Source organism: Sitodiplosis mosellana, unplaced genomic scaffold, assembly GCF_009176505.1.
Source record: "Sitodiplosis mosellana isolate CC-2019 unplaced genomic scaffold, AAFC_SMos_1.0 Smas_scaffold_6170, whole genome shotgun sequence".
NCBI classification, from domain to species: domain Eukaryota; kingdom Metazoa; phylum Arthropoda; class Insecta; order Diptera; family Cecidomyiidae; genus Sitodiplosis; species Sitodiplosis mosellana.
The window spans coordinates 1638715-1657039 of NW_022601411.1; the positions used below are offsets into that span (position 1 = coordinate 1638715).

General features: G+C 36.3%; 3 protein-coding genes across 3 annotated transcripts; 2 read left to right on the top strand and 1 right to left on the bottom strand.

The window, feature by feature from the left end:
• Positions 1-300: 300 nt before the first annotated feature.
• LOC129576079 (cyclic AMP-dependent transcription factor ATF-6 alpha) lies at positions 301-7851 on the bottom strand. Its single transcript, XM_055460560.1, has 3 exons — positions 7525-7851; positions 2695-4013; positions 301-2621 (listed from the first exon to the last, which is right to left on the bottom strand). Exons 1-3 carry the CDS (start codon positions 7535-7537, stop codon positions 1269-1271), a joined length of 2685 nt encoding a protein of 894 aa, XP_055316535.1. The 5' UTR covers positions 7538-7851; the 3' UTR covers positions 301-1268.
• Positions 7852-8275: 424 nt separating this feature from the next.
• Positions 8276-11284, top strand: LOC129576080 (stress-activated map kinase-interacting protein 1). Its single transcript, XM_055460561.1, has one exon. It carries the CDS (start codon positions 8587-8589, stop codon positions 10183-10185), a length of 1599 nt encoding a protein of 532 aa, XP_055316536.1. The 5' UTR covers positions 8276-8586; the 3' UTR covers positions 10186-11284.
• A 2065-nt stretch (positions 11285-13349) lies between these two features.
• On the top strand, positions 13350-16742 carry LOC129576081 (SET and MYND domain-containing protein 4). Its single transcript, XM_055460563.1, has 7 exons — positions 13350-13874; positions 13939-14131; positions 14299-14628; positions 14843-15085; positions 15270-15617; positions 15737-15952; positions 16080-16742. Exons 1-7 carry the CDS (start codon positions 13562-13564, stop codon positions 16396-16398), a joined length of 1962 nt encoding a protein of 653 aa, XP_055316538.1. The 5' UTR covers positions 13350-13561; the 3' UTR covers positions 16399-16742.
• Positions 16743-18325: the final 1583 nt, after the last annotated feature.

Genomic DNA, 18325 nt, shown 5'->3' on the forward strand with positions numbered 1-18325 from the left:
AAAAGAATTCAATGATTTTCTTCTGTTTTCTTCAAATTTTTCATTTTATGAAGCAAAAAATGTGAAAATCCATTATTTTATCCATGGGAATCGTTCTGAATTTTCCATATTTTTTTTGCACAAATTTTTGAAATGCAGAGAAGAAGAAAAAAAATGAGCGAAAAAACAAAATTCCAGCAGATTGAGTTGAATTTTAGTAAGAAAACGATTTTTTTTATAAAATAAATTTGAAAATTCCGAAGGTAGGTAGGTTTACAAACGAACGGCACTTTGACCCTTCAAAAAAAGCCAATCAAGAAATAATTTTCATCAAATTTTTATTTTTCTTCCGAATTCATCATTTGTTCAACAATCTAATGAAATACAAATCACTCAAAATCAATTCAAGCCTAAAACATTTTTTTCGTATTACAATTAGATCACTTGGAAAGTGTGTGTTTGTGTGCAAAACCAAACCATTTTCGGATTTGAAAAAAAAATCCTTACACGATATGGTCATGTGGAAAAGTAAAATCGAACGTAGCAAAAAAGGTGAATCTTAACTGTATCACTCAAAAGTTCCAAAATAAAAGCCACCATGAAATGTTTAACGCAACATCAAAATGATCGAATGTACATTTTAGTTTAGTTTTGTGTTTTTTTGCGTTAGAACAACTGGGTATTAAAAAATTTCAAGAAAAAAAACCCAAGTTCAAAATATAGCCAAACAATTAATCCGACCGAAAAGAGAAAAAAAAATATCTCCCATTTGTGTGTGCAATCGATTTGGTTTTTAAAAAAAAAAACATGTTTGTCGATGTAGTCGTAGTTCTAAATTCATAAAATATCTTACTTGCTATTGTGAAATTTAGCCTAAAAACTATCTCATAAATTATAAATGCTTGAGCAAAGAACAAATGGTTATCGTGTAAAATTTACATACAGTTTTTTTCTCAATATTTTCAAATCGTGCATCAAATCGATGTAGCCCAGTACAAAGACAACGTTGTGTTTGAAAACATTTGCAAAAATGAAAAGTAAGAATTAGAGAGAGAAAAATTTAAACAAATGCCTTCAAAATGTACGCTCACGTTCAATAGAACGGAGAGTTGAAGCAGAAAAGAAAACGAAATTATCTAACGTAATACATTATCTTACAGATTTTATAAAAGAGAATAAGAAATTGACACGAATTTTTTTTCTTCGATGACTTAAATTCGCTAGAGAAGATCAAGAAAACAATAGAAAAAAAAGTCCAACAATGTTTCTAAAATTGTGGGCTCATTGTCTCAATTGCCAATATTTTGTGTGCGTTCGGCTCTGTTGCGTAAAAAGTATGGTTTGTAATTTTTCACGGTGTCTGTCATTTTCTTGGTGTCATCATATTCGTCGAGAGCCGGGCTTTTGAACCCATTGTTTATGTTGGTGCTATTTGTGGTGGTGGTGATATTGCTTTTGGCTGGATCAACCGATGGTTCTTGTGCAGACATTGTTGGATTTGGACGTCGACGTTGTCTGACCTTTAAATTGCGTGGTGGTTTCAATGTGTCGTTGACCACGGAATCGGCTGAATTCCGTGCTGATGATGACGTCGATGTGGTCGATGATCGATTTCGTAGATTTTCCGGGATGGAACTCTCTTTGATGCGAATCATTGAGGTGTTCAAGACTTCGCAATCGATTTGCATGAGTGTTACAATGCCATCGGTCGAGGCATTATTGTTGTTATTGAGATTCCAAGCCGGTAGCATGAGTGACATTTTCGGCCGGAATGTTTTGTTATGCGCCAGCGCGGGCAATAGCAAATGATCAGCGCGAAAACTTACTACATAAAAGGTATCGTCCTGTCGATGGATTTCCTCAAAGAATGTTGCATACTTCATGGCATTACTGTATGCCGGACTAAAGATTTGAACATGCGAAGCACTGGGCTGTTGCTCATTATTCACACCGATTACAGTCCTCTTCGTCGCATCATAACCGCTTAATCGACGTTTGATCGACACCCGATCACGTTTCTTCTTCTCATTCGCATCAATTTCATTGGCCCTTTTCTGCAATTCACGTACATCTTTCATTTGCTTGTAAAATGATTTAATCGCGGCATTATCTTTGTCCGATAGCAAAAAATCATTGATTTTACTGAGATCCAATTCATCGTTTGATTTCGATGAAACTTTTGTTAAATTAAAATATTCCGGCAAGTCACCAATCCAACGCTGCAATTCACTGGCCAATCGTATACTCTCCGATTGATTCACCGACACCGGGCACATCGGATACGATCGTTGCGATTCCGATCTGTCGTCGCCTAAATTTGACGTATTTGTACTCTCATTATCGTCATCAATCCAAAGCAAACCACGTGCACCAATGTGATGCTGTGGCACGGACAACGAATTCTCAGCACCCGGTCGATAGGTGGCCAGATTCGGGACACGCGGTGATATGTATGGGCCCACATTCAATGACACCATAAATACGAATGCCAACAAAAAGGCTGCGTTCTTCTTCGGCACACTTCTCAGCACCGACATCGTATCCATGGCTTTGGAACTCTTGTCCGTTGTCATCAAATTGCCACACATGTCACATATCTTGCTCGCCATCTGACCAAGGCGCTCTTTTAATGCATTATTCTCCTGGATTTGTGGAAGTGAAAATCAAATCAGTCATTTTCAATGGATAAAAAAAATGAGAAAAATGCATATTTACCGATCTCAACTCTTGGTTCTCCTGGTTCAAGTCCATCAGACGTGCTTCCAGTGTGTTGACATACTCTTTCTTCTTTTTCCGCGACAAACAGGCTGATTCACGATTTTTTATCATGCGCATTTGTTTTTTGAACGTTCGTTCGTCGATTTCATCTTGCAGTGATTTTTGCTTTGGCTTCTTGTTGCTGCTACTACTTATGTTGCTGCTGCTGCTGCTGCTGTTGCTCCTGTTGTTGATTGGTGCAATTTGGATGCGATTGTTTGCAACATTGGTTGTGACGTGGCCATTCGTGATCAATGGCTGTGTATTGAGCTTCGCTGGGGCTTGTGTATTGACGCTTGGTAATGTGGTTGTGTTTGCCGTGACGAATTTCAAAATATTCGCTTCGTTGGATTGAACAGATGCAACAGGCGTTGGTGCAATCGCTGACGTCGCCGCAGCTGCCTTTTGTGATTTACATTTGAGCACAAGTGATTTGTAATCACTTCCCGAGATGACAATCCGTTTCGGTGCCGATATGGTTTTCGGTGCAAGATTTGTGCCATTCACTTGGGCAATTGGCTTTGCGACAATATTTGCCGATGGATTCGGTTTCGTTGCGATGGCCAATGGTTTTGGTTGGATTTTCACTTTTTTCACATGCGAATTGTGTGTGCTCAAAATGTTGGTGCCATTCTGTGGTGTGGACAAAGAGACGGCTGTGATGGGTATGAGAGTGCCTTGGATGATATTGATCTGATTGTTTGCATCTGCAGCGGTGGTGAGCACTGGAATTGGTTGTGCAATTGGAGTGGCTGTAGCTGCTGCTGGTGTCGGTTGAATGTAAGACAGTGTCTGTCCATTATCGACGGGCGGTGAAATTGGCGGCGTATCCAAATTCACATAATTTTGTGCGATTGTTTGCATAAATTGCGTGGCATTGGGTTGAAACTGATTTTGTGCATTGTACAAATTGATCGAAGCCTCCGATTGATTTGAATTGGCCGAATTGTAATCGACACTCAATTGATCCGAACTGCTGCGACTACTGTTGCTGGTCGTCGGTGATGGTGTACTTCGATACGATGGTGATGAAAATGTCGACGAATAATCCACTTCACTTTTGTAGATATCGTTGAAAAAATCATTGGGATCGATCATTGTGTCAGTCACTTCATTGGCTACAGACACATATGAACCATTTGACATGGCATCCATTGGCATTTGATCCATGTCGGCTTTCTCCAAATCTGGTTCATTTTTGATTATATCCAATATATCGTCGACTAACATCAAATTCGAATCGTCGATCGGCAAATTGGAGAAAAAATCATCATCACCTGAACAAACGAAAAAGAACAATAGATCCATTTAATTAATATGTTTTCAAACAAGCAATTCAATTGTTTGTAGCGTTGGCCAATTGTTTGTTAAATAAAATTGTATCTGGTTTCGAACAAATCAAATCCAAGAACTGTCATTAGTCATAAATTTTTAAGTGCTTTACATTCACTTGCGAAGAAATTACGACGCAAAAAATCAAAAAACGGCCCGTCAGACAATTGGCTTGAGGGAAATAAAAATAAACAACAACAACACAACCGCCGCTTACCACGTTTGCTGCGAAAGCGTTTTCTATAGCATAATTTATCATCGCTCTGACGCTCAAATTCGATATTAATTATTGAGCTCATTGCATGTGAAAGGCGTTTGCCCGCATTCAAATGACCCCAAACAAAAGTGTAACGATCACTCGTTTTTTTGGCTCTCTCTCTCTCTCTCTCTCTCTCTTCCTTGGTGTGTCACACGAAATTTTTGTTTAAAACTAAAAAGTTCACAAAAATAGAATAAAAGTCTTTTCCAGTCCGAAGTAAAGGGCTTTTTAAGCGTCGTTGCATTTGATTTTTTTCAATTTTCGGTTCCTTATTTTGCTTTTCATTCACATTTTTATGATTTTTCTTTTCTTTTTCTTCTTAATTTTGTTCTGTGTCTGTTTTTTCCCCTTTGTCCAAGTATTTGCTTGCTTCTTTTTAAAACTTTTTGCTTCAATTCAATTTTTTTGCAACGAAAAGAAAATGAAAAAATAAAAAAAAATATGAAAAACTAGAAGAAATTGCGTCTTAAGAAACACTACGATTTATTCAAACTGTACATGGTTGTGTATGAAGTGGCTATAAACCCGTGCCGGCTTTCACGTAACCATAAACCGGCGAACCAAACTAGAAGCAAAACTGAATTTGTTGCGTGTGTCAATGAACGCTGGTGAGAGAGAGATTATGATTTACCAAACACATAACAACAACTAATTGGTTGTGTGTAATATTACAGTTGAGAAAGTCCACGCAGTGTAGAAAGAACCGTGATCTCGGCATTCACTCGATTCTCTATGAATAAAAGTTCCAACGAATAGAACGAGAGAGAAGCGAGCAATATAAATTTCTATGTGATGGTGGTTATGGTTGGTGTATACACCACAAGATGGTTATTCTTTGTGTGCTTAGCTGTTGTAGCTGTTTTTGGTCTTGGTCTTTTTTAGTTTTTTGCTCTTGATGGACAGTGCGCATTTGTGTTGGCTTAGTGTTTATACCAGAGACTGAAATAAGAAATTTTCAGAAGATCCGAAAACGCCATAAATTGTGTTCAGAAGATCTGAAATTCCGATTGCAATTTAAAAAAACAAAACGGAACTCTGAATTATAGATTCGTTTTTTTTTTTTTGTATTTGGAAGATTCAATTTGTTGTACGGAAAAAAAAAAGAAATGTTTGATATTTCCCATTGATTTTTATCATTCATCCACAATTTTATTGCCGATCTTGGGAATTATTTTTTTCAATATGAATGCCTACTCAGCACATTAGTGCATGCTAGTGCCATGATTTCTTCACAATCGGTGTTTTAGGATATTCAATCATCCAACTTCGATTTCCGACTAACTTCAGAATGCAGGTGTTTACAAAAAATTCGAAAAAGTGAACCGTTTTTGCGATAACGAATTTAATATTTGCCATATCTTGACCAACAATTTTAGTGTTTGTACGTGGCGACTGAAGCGAGGCGAATATTTCGATATGATGTCTAATGAAATTCAATTTTACCTAATTTATTGTAATATTTTCTATCAAAGAGTATTTTGTATGCGTTCTTTGGGCATAAATTTTGTTTCATTTGAAATTTCTGAGGATCCGTAATTTAAAACTAGAGCAGCATTTTTCCGTTCAGAAGATCCGAAAACCGGCAGAAGATCGGGTTATTTCAGTCTCTGGTTTATACGATGCGTGCCACACACAAGAGACAGAGAACGAAAACCATCGATACACGAACGCAAATATTTAGCAAGTACACAAGTTATGATCAGTTCACGAGGCGCAACAAATTAACATCTAAATCTCTTGATGAGCTAAAAAGAATTGACAAAAGACAAAAATGCTGGAAAGAAAGAGTTGCGCGCGCGCGCACTCACCAGAGAAATGATCTAACCGAATGACTGTCGTTCAAAATGCGAAAATGAAAAAAAAGAAAGAATGTATGAGAAACAAACAGAACAATTGATCGCTGAACCAAACCAGAAATGAGCTCCAGTATGACTGGAGAAAAAAAACGTATAGTCGAATGGAACCGGTAGATTGTGATGCATGATACCGCTGAAATATGTATAGGAAACTAGAAATTGGAGCTGAATATCGATTCTCGGCTGTGATTGGAAAACGAAATGGAAACGCGGCAGAGCAGCGACAGTGAAATAGACGAAAGAAATGGAAAAGCGATAACAGCGATGAGAGAGAGAGAGAGAGAGAGAGAGGGAAAAAAAGCAAAAGGTGTCAACAAACTCTTTAATTGCAATTTAATGAAATTGAAATGTCAACAAAAATCGAATGGTCGCGTTATGAAAATGCGCGTGATGAAATTATTAACAGGCAAAGCGCATAGAACATGAGAGAACAGCAACAGCAGCAGCAGCAGCGACGGTGGTGGCGATGACACAATCTATAATTGAACAAATCAAACACACATTTTTTTCTTCTTTTTGGTTGACCAAAAATAAATTGTGTGATACGAGAGGTTCTCGAAAAAAGCGCAAGTGATGCGATAAGAACGATCCGCCGTTCGAATGGAGCAAAGTGTGTTCAGCAGTTTGTACAGGTGGCACATCGCTCAGGCATACACACGAGGCACATGCACACGCACATGCACAATACACGAAGCCCATCGAGTACAACTAAGGCACTTGAAAGGATGAAATTGAAGTGAAACATCAAATGCCCCGTTAAAATGAATGGATAACAAAACAAGGCTGATTTTGAGTTGCGTTGTGTAAACACAAAAAAAAGTCTGTTTTTGGCACACGGCCGCATACATATCGTTTCTTTCTTCGGAAAATTGGCGACGCAATGACTTTGACAATAAACAAGACGCAAATTTTCTGTGGAAAAAGCACTTCGGCTGTCGAGTCAGGCTGAACAAGTGAGAAACAGAGGGGGAGAGAGAGAGTAACTTCGACTACGTATACACAAATAATATCACAAGTCATCAGCGAACGATAACGACATCGTTCTGTTTTTCCCAGTTCCTCTACGCTCGATCTTTTTTTTCCCTCACTCACTCAATCGCTCACTCGCTCTTACTCCCATGGACTCGACCATTATCAAACACACGCTAAGAATGGCTTGTTTGTTTATCTCGTTTATCTAACCAAACAAAAGACATAATTGGTCTTAATGGGCCAGTTGCATTATAATGCACCATAAGATAAGACTTTTTCATTACTATACACGCGGATCTATTCCATCGTATGACCAATTGTCTCGATGTTTTCATATTTGTTTTAGTTTCTAATGCTTGACTGACTCACCGTCTGGATTCATCTTTATTTGGAAAAACCGGATTCGATGCTTCACAGTTTTCGATTTTTTGCTCCGGTTTAAAATTCACTCATTCGAAATCGAACACAAAAATATACAACCATTTATATCACTTTATTATGATTGTAAATGCCAATCTTCGTTGAACACCAAATGTGTGTGTGCTCAAGTAATTTGAAAGAAAAAATGAAGTTATTTTGTTTGACTGCACTTTGCTTCACACAATAACACACTGAAGGGAATTTATTTATTTAAAGTCATATTTTGACAGTTCAATCGTATGCGCTATAGTGTTTTATACACGTACATAATCCTATTGGGGTGTGGAGAATACGAGAATATACAACAGTCGCTATGGTATGTAGTACTAGATTTCATTGATCCACATGAAAAAAAAAGAACGATTTCATGCTCTCGTGGATGATTTTAGTCAGTGTTTTAGACAAAATTGGGTATTTTTGTTGTAAAATTGGAAGAATTTTGTCTGCAAAATATTGAAAATAACAAAAAGTTAGAAAAAAAATAAATTGTGTCGACTCTGAATTCAAATACGATCAACTGAAGTAAAAGTCGTCCGTTCAACGACGTTCATAAAGAAGTTAAGACGTTCATTGAGTGAAATTCATTCCAGAATCTATTACGTTTGTGGTGTGAAGCCTCAAAACAACAAACAGCTCAAACATCGAAATGTCTCCGCAATGCGAAGTGTCAATTGCGTTGTCCGAACCAAATATCAGAACTGTCAAACTCAATGCCAGAATATATATGAAAAAAGAATAATAATAAGAAGAAAAAAAAAATTGTGTTCACATCTAAGCCAAAACAAAAACAAAGCACAGCAAAAAAGCGAGAAATTTATAAAAACAAATCAATTTCGTGCGATTTGGTCCATATTAAATGACAGTGTTTGCAATTGATTTGCGTACAGGGATTAGAAAATAGTTAGTTTGCTTTAAACAAAGAAAAAAAACGAAAAACAGAAGACGGAAGAAAAATTCGTGAGTGTGCGGACGATAGATAGAGTGTGTAAAGATAGAAAGAGAGAGAAAAAAATGGCCACATACAATAATAAACATTGGTTATTGTCGCACATTCGAAATTCATACATTGGAACGGACGATACGGGGATGTGTGAAGCGGTAATGTTGTCGGATGATTTGCCCAGTCGATACATTGAGGCGTGTAAGGCGCGACGAGAAACTCCACAAGTGTCCCATACCTCATCCACATCCATGAAATCCACGCATCACCATCACCATCCGCATCAGCATCATCATCATCACCATCATTCGCATCATCATAACCATCGGACGGGCATCGATGAAAACTACGAATGGTATCCGGGGCTTGATCAAAGCGATGACGAAGATTTGGATCCGCTCTCACAATCCTATGACATTCATATGGATCAAGATCATGGTTTGCGCAAGCATACAAATGCCACATCGCAAAAGCATGACAAATTGGATGCCAGCCGACGGCGTGCATCTAAAGTGCGTAGCATTAAATTGGAAGACAATGTACCTGTACTCACCGACACCGAAATCGATGAACTATTCACGCGTCGCATCGATTTTGGCAACAAATCAACAACAACAACACAAACAAATGGCCATACCAATGATGATTCGACCACAACCGAACCCAAGCAACCGGAATCGTTGCTGGCTCAACGGCTGGAAGAAGTACGACGTCAACCGGTGAATAAATTTCAAACCTATGCCCGTTTTGATGGCAATCAAATGAGTGTACCAACCAAATCGTTTAAAATCTTTTTAACAATGCTGCCCAAAGAACAGCAAAACTATCCGATGGACATTTGTGTGGTGGCAACGGCACGTATTCAAGAATTTATCGGTTTGATTTGCTACAAATGCAGCATTACATACACTGATGTACCTTTATTATCCGTTCAAAATTATGGTCTCTATATTACGGAGGGTGATGGCGAAATTGATGACTTTCCACCGTTGGACCTACGTGAACCGTGCTCAAAGTTTCGGTTTAGCCATTTGGCATTGGTCGAACGCAAAAATACGGATCCAGTGATGCGACAGGATAGCCGACCCATTTCCGAAACGGATAGCATTTTGAATGGACCGAATCAAGATTCGATTGTGAGCCAATCGGCAGCGACCAATCAACAGGATTTGGAGCGAATGAAAGGCCATACCATACAAATGGAAGCACCATTGTATCGATCGTATCGCGTGAGAATGTTCACGAAGGGCATTTTTAAAACGGACATTCAGCTCGGTATTTCCGGTGAAAAACTCGAAATTGATCCCGTTCAACCGCAAAATTCGAAATTCTTTCGCCAAAAACCCATCAGCCACAGCATGGAATCGGTGGTGTGGTGTGATATTGAAGAGAGCGCACGTAGCCGTATCGTTATTCGCATTGTATATAGACCAGCGCCCGATGTGCTATTGCTACAACAACAGCAACAACAATCGATTCAATCGCAGCATTCAGACGCCAATTCGTCATTTCGACATTACGACTTCGTGACGAATCCAGTGACGGCAGCGGAAATTGTCGAGAAAATTAATAACATCATCGAAGTACGGTCCAGCTCAAATCGACGCGAATATTTGTCACGACATCCGAACGCAACCAAAAAGAAAAAAATCACCTTCTCATTCAAGTAGATTGAAAGCGCGCTTTTTATCGTTCTTCGCCATTGAATCGTACGAAAGGGAAAGAGAAAGAGAGAGGGAGGGAGGTAGAAAGAACTATCCTAAATTAATTATAAGATTTGTATTAATAAAAAAAGAACATTTTTCGCAAATTGGGCGCATAAGCAAATGGACGAATTGAGTGTGTTTCACTTTTCAAAGGAGACAATTTCTTCTTCTCATCGCTATTGCATTTTTTTCTCTCCAATCTGATTTCTGCCCGTTTTGATGACCTTTTTGGATTTGTTTTTCATATGTATCGATGAAGCGATCTTAAAATTTTGGTCAATACTACAATCTTTAGCCGTTTGGCTCACAGAATCATTGTATCGATTTAAACAGTACCATGAAGCGTGTTAAGGTAAATACTTGAAGTCTTATGAATAGAGGAAGCGTCAGCCATAAAATACTAAGTTTCCCTATAATAAATGGAAACTGAGGAAGAAGTCATACAAAATTCCATCTCAAATGCTTGTTTATTTGATTTTTTTTCCTTCAAGTCAATTGTATGCCATCATTTCTATGCCTTTTCTGTAAATTCATTTATTTCTTCGGATTAAAACACAGAGTATTCATTACATAAATTTCAAGATAGCGTAAGAACACGTTAAAAATGTTAGGAAATTGTATTACAGTAAACATTAAAAAAAGTCAAGTTGATTTTCATATTTTCCGATTTTTTCGATTTAACTCAAAATTTGTCCGACAAATAAAATATGACTTTAGGTGCTTTGAATAACTATAGATGGAAATGTGGTTTAATTTTGTGTTTAAATGTTGAATCGAATTTCACCAAAATCATGTAAACAAAAGACTACTGCTAGACATTTATCTGCACCAAATGCAGCATAACTGCGTGCATAATGGGATTATTTTTGTTCGATTAGTCTAATATTGTTTTATTTAAATAATTGTGAACATGCATCAAATGTACGACTGGGTATTTTTTTTTTAAAGATTTAAGTACAATTTTAGCAAAATAAAAAATCTTTCAGATAAGTTAATTTTAAAACAAAAGATTACCTATTTTTTTCTGTAAATTATGAATAAAAATATTATTGTAATGAATAAATTGAAAGTTTTTTTTATTTTCAGTACGCAGTGACGCACGTTATGAGTAACATTAAATGTAGGTAAAAAAATTGCTTAGTAATGATTAAAACACATTTTTGAAATTGTTTGTGGTTTGATCGCTATAATGAAGTCATTTTTTGATAAAAGGAACGGAAATGTTGATGCTATAGAAATGAGCAAGAAAATGCCAGAGGTGTGACTCAACAGTGAACTGTTGAATGGACGAAATAAACGGAAATTCCTTAGGTATCGAAAACAGCGGCATGAAATCTTGTGAACAATATTTCGGGAGATAAAATTGAGCATAACGAATATATTTAGCTGAAAGTGATTTTTTGACGTGAAGACATATAAAGCAAAGCTAAATTATTCATTGAATTCTTAAATTGTTATATTTTAAGATTTATCAAGCAACCCTCTCTCTTGGAATTGATAAACGAAAGTCTTGCTTACTAAATACGATTGAAACATACAAAGGCGAACAATAAATGAGATTCCTGTTTAATTTCAATTTCAAATCTGATCCGAGAACGTAAAATTTTGAATTGGTGTGCGGCTCCTGTTTGATAAAATGAGATTTGTTATAGCTTGTGCGTTGGTTTTGATTTTGGCCAAAGAAGTGCATGGCTATATTGTGATTCCTGGTGTTATATCTAGCCAAAATCATGAATCACGATACATTGTTTGCAATGAATCTTTTTATGTCGGCGATTATGATTGTAATTATTCTTCTGTGGAAGTGCTAAAAATTCAGATCTGCTCTGCCGAATCGATCGAGACAAAATTTATTCGATATCAAAATGTGCGCACGTTGGACATTTCGTTTTCGAACTATACGACATTAGGCAACTTACATTTGAATTTCGAACATTTGAAGCGGTTAAATGTGTCTCACAATAACTTAACGGAAATGCACTTGTCTCTATTTAATAACACAAAACAATAGACGGAGTTGGACTTTTCTCACAATAAAATCAAAGAACTTCACCGATTGGATTTTCAAAAGCTCTCCAGCCATCAACGATAAACATTTATCAGTTTATTTTCAAAATCTATGAAAAATTTGCAACTGTTGCGAGCAGCTGGAAATCGTTAATAACGTTATACTTAATAACGTTATAGAAATTATACACATTCTCAGACCAAATCTGTGGGTATTAGACCTTTCGCAGAATTTCATCGGAACATTGAATCTCAACACGTTTGAACATTTTGAGCAAGTCTTCTATTTAAATTTGGCAGACACACATTTGCAACATTTTGATGTGATTCCAATCAACGTTGACAGACAAGTTAGACATTTTGCGAAACAAATTGAAACGATTGAATGTGACTTTACTGTCGCAAACTTTGGACTCCATAAAATACCTTATCGCAGGCGATAACGATTTCGAAAATGCAGCTGAAATCATACAAAATTTGGGAATAAATCTACGCTATCTGGATCTTTCTGGAAGTTATGTGGGAGAAATAAATGAAATTACATTTAAACGATTCCAGGATATTTTTCGGCTTTCGTTACGACGCACCAATTTATCGATTTATGATGTCAAATCATTTAAGACTTCGTGGAAATTGTTGTACCTTGATATCTCCGACAACAACTTGACAAAATTAAATTTCTCTACTTCGTTAGGTTTCAAGCATTTAAGAGAAATCAACTGGTACGATGGCAATTGATGTTTAACAATCCATTGTTTTTTCTATGGTTCAAAGATTGGATTCGCATCTTTATTCATAGCTGAATATCATGTTTTGGTTTTCATGTCAAATTTCAGATTTGATTTGCTCTCCACACCAATTCAAATACATTCTTGCACTTGATTTTCGGCGTTTTATTCATCACTTCATGCGTATGGACGTTGTGTTCTATGTGTTTGCCTTGCGTAGTTTTCTTTTGATTCTGTATTCAATCAACAACAACCGAAAAATTAAGAAAATGATCATTCGACGAATAAAAGTACAAAAATACATGTGAATAAAGATGACGCAGGCGCAATTCCATCGAATGGAGCTGGGAAGCGGTCGGCGAATGCGTTGCGCAATAAAATTTCTTGTTGAAATGTGTGTTTCGAAAATAGACTGACGTCAGTTTTAGTTTCACTTTCGGCTTTGTGCGGTCGCCCTGGTTTTCATGCAGTGAAAATTTTGCCGACAGAAAAAGTTTTCCTCCTTTTTTTCTGTTTTTAGTGTGACTGTTTTTTTTTTTTTGAAAGAGACCGATTGTTTCCAATTAAACTCAATCCGAATACAAAAGTAATTTTCTTGTTTTGAAATGGGTCGTTTCTCCGAGCAAAATGAGTCGAGTGGATTCATTAAGGAAATTTACCAAAAACTACAGAGCGGCTTGAATGCGGAACAAGTGAAAAACTTTGCAAACTTAGAAGACGATGAAGCTCGTTACAATTTCGTATCACAACAGCCAAGCATCAAGGAATTTCAAGTGACACTCTACAGTAAATCGATAAAAAATGCTGATTTTGCACTGGAATTCAAACTGAAAGGCAATCGAGCGTTTCAACAAAAAAATTGGCTCGCCTCACTCGATTTCTACAACAAAGGATTGTTGCTGTTGCCATCGGAAAACGGTGAGGAGAGTGTTTCAAAATCGATGTTGCCGTGAATTATTTTGGTATTTTTGTAATTTTTTAGATGAAGATTTTTCGATTCTGTTGGCCAATCGATCGGCCGCACTTTATCACATGGAAAAATTCGATCATGCACTGCAAGACATTGAATTGGCTGAGGAAAATTATCCAGTCACAATGTTGTACAAACTCAAGGAACGTACGGCTCGCTGTTATCTGGCGAAGAAGTGCTATGAGAAGGCGTTGGATGCATTCAAGTAAGAATTTACACCGGAATTGACATTTTATTCACTGATCAGGAATGGAGTGAATTAAATTTTGATCTGTTGCACTTTGACTGAATTAACCAAATTATTAACTTCGAGTTTGAACCAGATGGAAAAGAGAAATTTAATGAATAATTTCTTTAACAATTCCAATCCAGAGAAACCGTAACGCATTTGGACAACTCAAAATTACCAATGGAAAAGCGTGGAAAACTGGAAAAGGATGCACAGATCATGATCAAAATGCTGCCGCAGCAAGTGGAGTTTGAAAAGAAAATGAAAAGTGCCAGCACACAGATGCCCACATCGACAATATCACCGACGAAATTGAATAAATCGGTTATATTCGACCAGAACGAACAGGAAGGTCGTTTCACGAAAACCATTCGCGATATGAAAATTGGCGAAGAAGTTTTGGTTGAGCAAGCTCTTTGCGCTACACTCTTCGAACGTTTCTCCAAATCGCATTGCCAACACTGCTTTGCACGGTAATTTTTTATTTTGACCGACAATTTCATCTTTTTTTTCATTTCTTAACGATTAGTGGTTGTGTTTCTACACTTTTGTCAATGCAATTTCATTAGATAATAATCTGACCATTTCAGAGCGAACCTAATTGTGCATTTTACACTTAAACACCACTTTTTCATTTATCCAAATCAATTACATCAATCAATAATAAAAAGTATCGTATTCAATCAGATCGATAACACCATTGCCGTGTCCAACCTGTATCGATGTGGTGTTTTGTTCGAAAAATTGCCGAAACACAGCGATTTACGGCTATCACAAGTTCGAATGCGGCATGCTAGAAACCATCTGGAATTCCGGTTCATCGATCAACTGTCAAATGGCGATGCGTTTGATTTCTCAACGGCCGCTCTCGTACTGGCGCAACATTCGAAAGGAGTTGAAAGATAACTTGAGTATCGATGAGATCAAAAAGTGAGTCGAATTGAAATATTTTTGGATTTAAAATCTTGAAAGCGATTTAGGGTGTTTGTTTGCTATGTTTTATTGGAAATTCAGTGGAAAAATCTTAATTTGTCAGAAAATGCATGGAGAAAACAGAAAACAACGAGAAAATTTTCTAAAACAATCAATGTGCTTCCCATTTCCATACATTTAGCTTGCCATCGCATGACTATCGTCGCGTGTATTGTATGGTTCGGCATGAAAAGCAACGGCCGACGTATAGTTTCCTGGAGTATGCGTTCATGGCATCGTTTTTGGTGAAATTTTTAGCAGCGAACCATTTCTTTGACAGTGGCAAAACAGAGGATTTGTGCACCGAGGATGAGGTTTTCATCGGCGGTTTGATTCTACGCAATTTGCAAATTCTTCAATTCAATTCGCACGAAATTTTCGATTTGCTGAAGTCGAACAAAACGGGAGCTAGACAAACGGTTGCAATTGGTGCTGGACTCTATACAACATTGGCACTCTTCAATCACTCGTGCAATCCAAGCATTGTTCGGTTCGTTTTACACATGCTGATTTGCCTAAAGAATTCTCTTGCTTTTTCAAAATATATTTTGAATTAAGAAGGAATTAAATTTTCATGAATGAAATTTCCTATTCTCGTCTTGGAAATAGGTACTTCAAAAACACTGCCGCGCACGTGATTGCTATTCGGAATCTAAAATCGGGTGAGCAAATCTCTGAGAACTACGGGCCGCTTTACAGCCAGAATACGAGAGAAGAGCGACAGAAGAAGCTAAAGGATTTCTATTGGTTTGACTGTGCATGTGAGGCTTGTGAGAAAAATTGGCCGATCTTTGGCGATATGAACACAAATGAAATTCGTTTCAAGTGAGTCAAGTCAAGTCATGAGTTTAGTATAGACCAAATGATCATTTCTCCTTCTTTGGTCACCAACTCTTACTGCAATTCATTTTATTTATTCAAATTCATTGAAATGTCGATACGTTTTTTCCAGATGCAATGGCAAAAAGCCGTGTAACAATGTCATACCAGTACCAGCCGATTGCAATGAATTCATAATCCAGTGCATTCAATGTGGTGAATTCACGAATATTTTGAAGGGATTGAAATTGGTTCAAGACACGGAAATTCTGGAAAAAACTGCTCAACGTCTATTCAACGAGGGCAATACCGATGAAGCGCTGAAAAAATACATCGAAATGATGAACATATTCGACGAAGTGATCGCACCACCGTTCCAAGACTATTGCAAATGCCAACAAGCGATCAAAGAGTGTCTACTTGAATATGGAAATCGAATTCAAGTGGAATAAACCAATCGAATTTTGAAATTTTCCTTTGAAGGGAGACAAAATACAATTTTTGTAAAAATTACCAAAATTTAAAGCTTTGAATCACATCTGAAAATCCAAAAAGCAATAGAAAAAAACAACTCACAATCAATTACATTAGAAACATACAATTTTAATTCAAAGAGTTTTATACTTAAATTTAAATTCATTCAAAAATATATCAATTTTTCTTGGGTCGCCACGCAGCGCCTTTTTCAAATATATCCATCAATTCTATGTTGCAAACACTTTTTATTTAAAATAACGTTTTTATTTGGATTTTTTCTTTTTTCATAAATACAAATTTGAAATTTTAACAACTAAAATTGTATAATTCATACGAAAAACACGATTAGTACAATTATTTTATGTTAAAAATCTTCAAGACTAACTCAAAAGAACAATGAAAGATGTAAATTGCAACTAATCTATAGTTTATCTATCTATTTCGAAGTACTAATATTAATTCAGGTTTCGGAAGAAGAGCTGTCAATTTCTCCCATTCACGATACTAGCGCCACTGAGGTATATAGCAAATCAATGTAAAGTGGAGTTTATTTTGTAACTAAAATACGCGGAATTTTTGAAATTTCGTACTATTTCCGCACCTTGTATTAATTGCTCTTCGTACTTATATAGCTATCTATGGAAACTTTATCATCTTCAATCAATCGCAATACAATGTCTGGAGTAATGGTAAGTTCTGGTGAAATTGTATCGAGTGATGTGTCTTTCCCTTGATATTGCACTACTTATTTCCGCAATTTTTTTTTTTGGGAGTTTAGCGTCAAGTGGTCGAAGGAAATGTTGGTGTCTTCCATTGTAAAGATGCTGATATCGTTGAAATTTGACATAAAATTAATATTGTATTCAGTTATCATGATCAGTTTTTTCTTACGATCCTTACGAAGAATTGGTAATAATTTTTCTAATAGTTTATTCAACTTGTCACCATCGAATCGTTGACATTCAATCACACAAATCTGGTGAGCATAATTTGCATGATCTGAGTGTTTAATAGAAAACGCGTTTAAAATGCACTTACCTGTTTTGGGTAGCAAAAGTGTTTCTAGATGTATGAAAATGATAATTTTTTTATATGTTCAAATACTCACATTGTGGGTGTTGATAATGAGTGTTCTAAGAAGATTGATCGCTGACTTTCATTTAATTCTGGTTAGGGCTTTAATTAATTCAATCACAACTTATTACAATACTGGTTTTTAGATTTTTTTTTCTGCGTTATTGTTTGAAATCAACTTTTGTAATACTAGTAATTCATTACACCCATTAATCTCTACGTCTCGTATGGCATATACACTTCAAATGCAAGTATTGAAGTAGTTCTATCGTTTCATAGCGAAAAAAAAAACATTCCATATGAACGATTGACGCTATGCACTTTGTATTCGAACTATTCTGCAACGAATGTCTTCAAACATTATAAATAGTATTCGCGTGTATGGTAGTTGCCTAATTTTGAAAAGAAAAAAAACAATATCCAACGAATATTGGTCAGAATTATTGCAAAATATGTCATTTTTATGCCCGTTTTGTCAAAATTAATTTCTCAACGTGGCAATTTTATTGAAAGAAATATTAATTTTATTGCAAGTTTTGTTAAATTTAATTTAAATTTTTGTCAAATTTATGGAACTTATTTGTTACTTTTATTTTACGCTTTGTATTTAACCAATTTATGGGGTGAAACTGTAAACTTACAACATCAGAAAATTTAAATTGAAAGCATCACTTCCCCGATCGTTTAAAAAGTAATGATAGTAGCTCAAAAATATTTTTGGTAATAGAATACATGAAATTGATACGTAAATGAAGGCCGGGTAAATGATTTCGGACCACTTTTCAATTTTTACATTCAATCCGCTATAAACTTTTCGATTATTTTGCC

What these genes read in the sequence shown, in the direction of transcription:
- LOC129576079 (XM_055460560.1), bottom strand. An exon ending in AGAACCAAGAGTTGAGATCG is followed by an intron (nt 2,622 to 2,694) that starts GTAAATATGCAT and finishes CCACAAATCCAG; the next exon opens with GAGAATAATGCATTAAAAGA.
- LOC129576080 (XM_055460561.1), top strand. Translation starts at nt 8,587, where the DNA reads ATGGCCACATACAATAATAAACATTGGTTATTGTCGCACATTCGAAAT.
- LOC129576081 (XM_055460563.1), top strand. Translation starts at nt 13,562, where the DNA reads ATGGGTCGTTTCTCCGAGCAAAATGAGTCGAGTGGATTCATTAAGGAA. An exon ending in AAGGCGTTGGATGCATTCAA is followed by an intron (nt 14,132 to 14,298) that starts GTAAGAATTTAC and finishes ATTCCAATCCAG; the next exon opens with AGAAACCGTAACGCATTTGG. An exon ending in TGCCAACACTGCTTTGCACG is followed by an intron (nt 14,629 to 14,842) that starts GTAATTTTTTAT and finishes GTATTCAATCAG; the next exon opens with ATCGATAACACCATTGCCGT.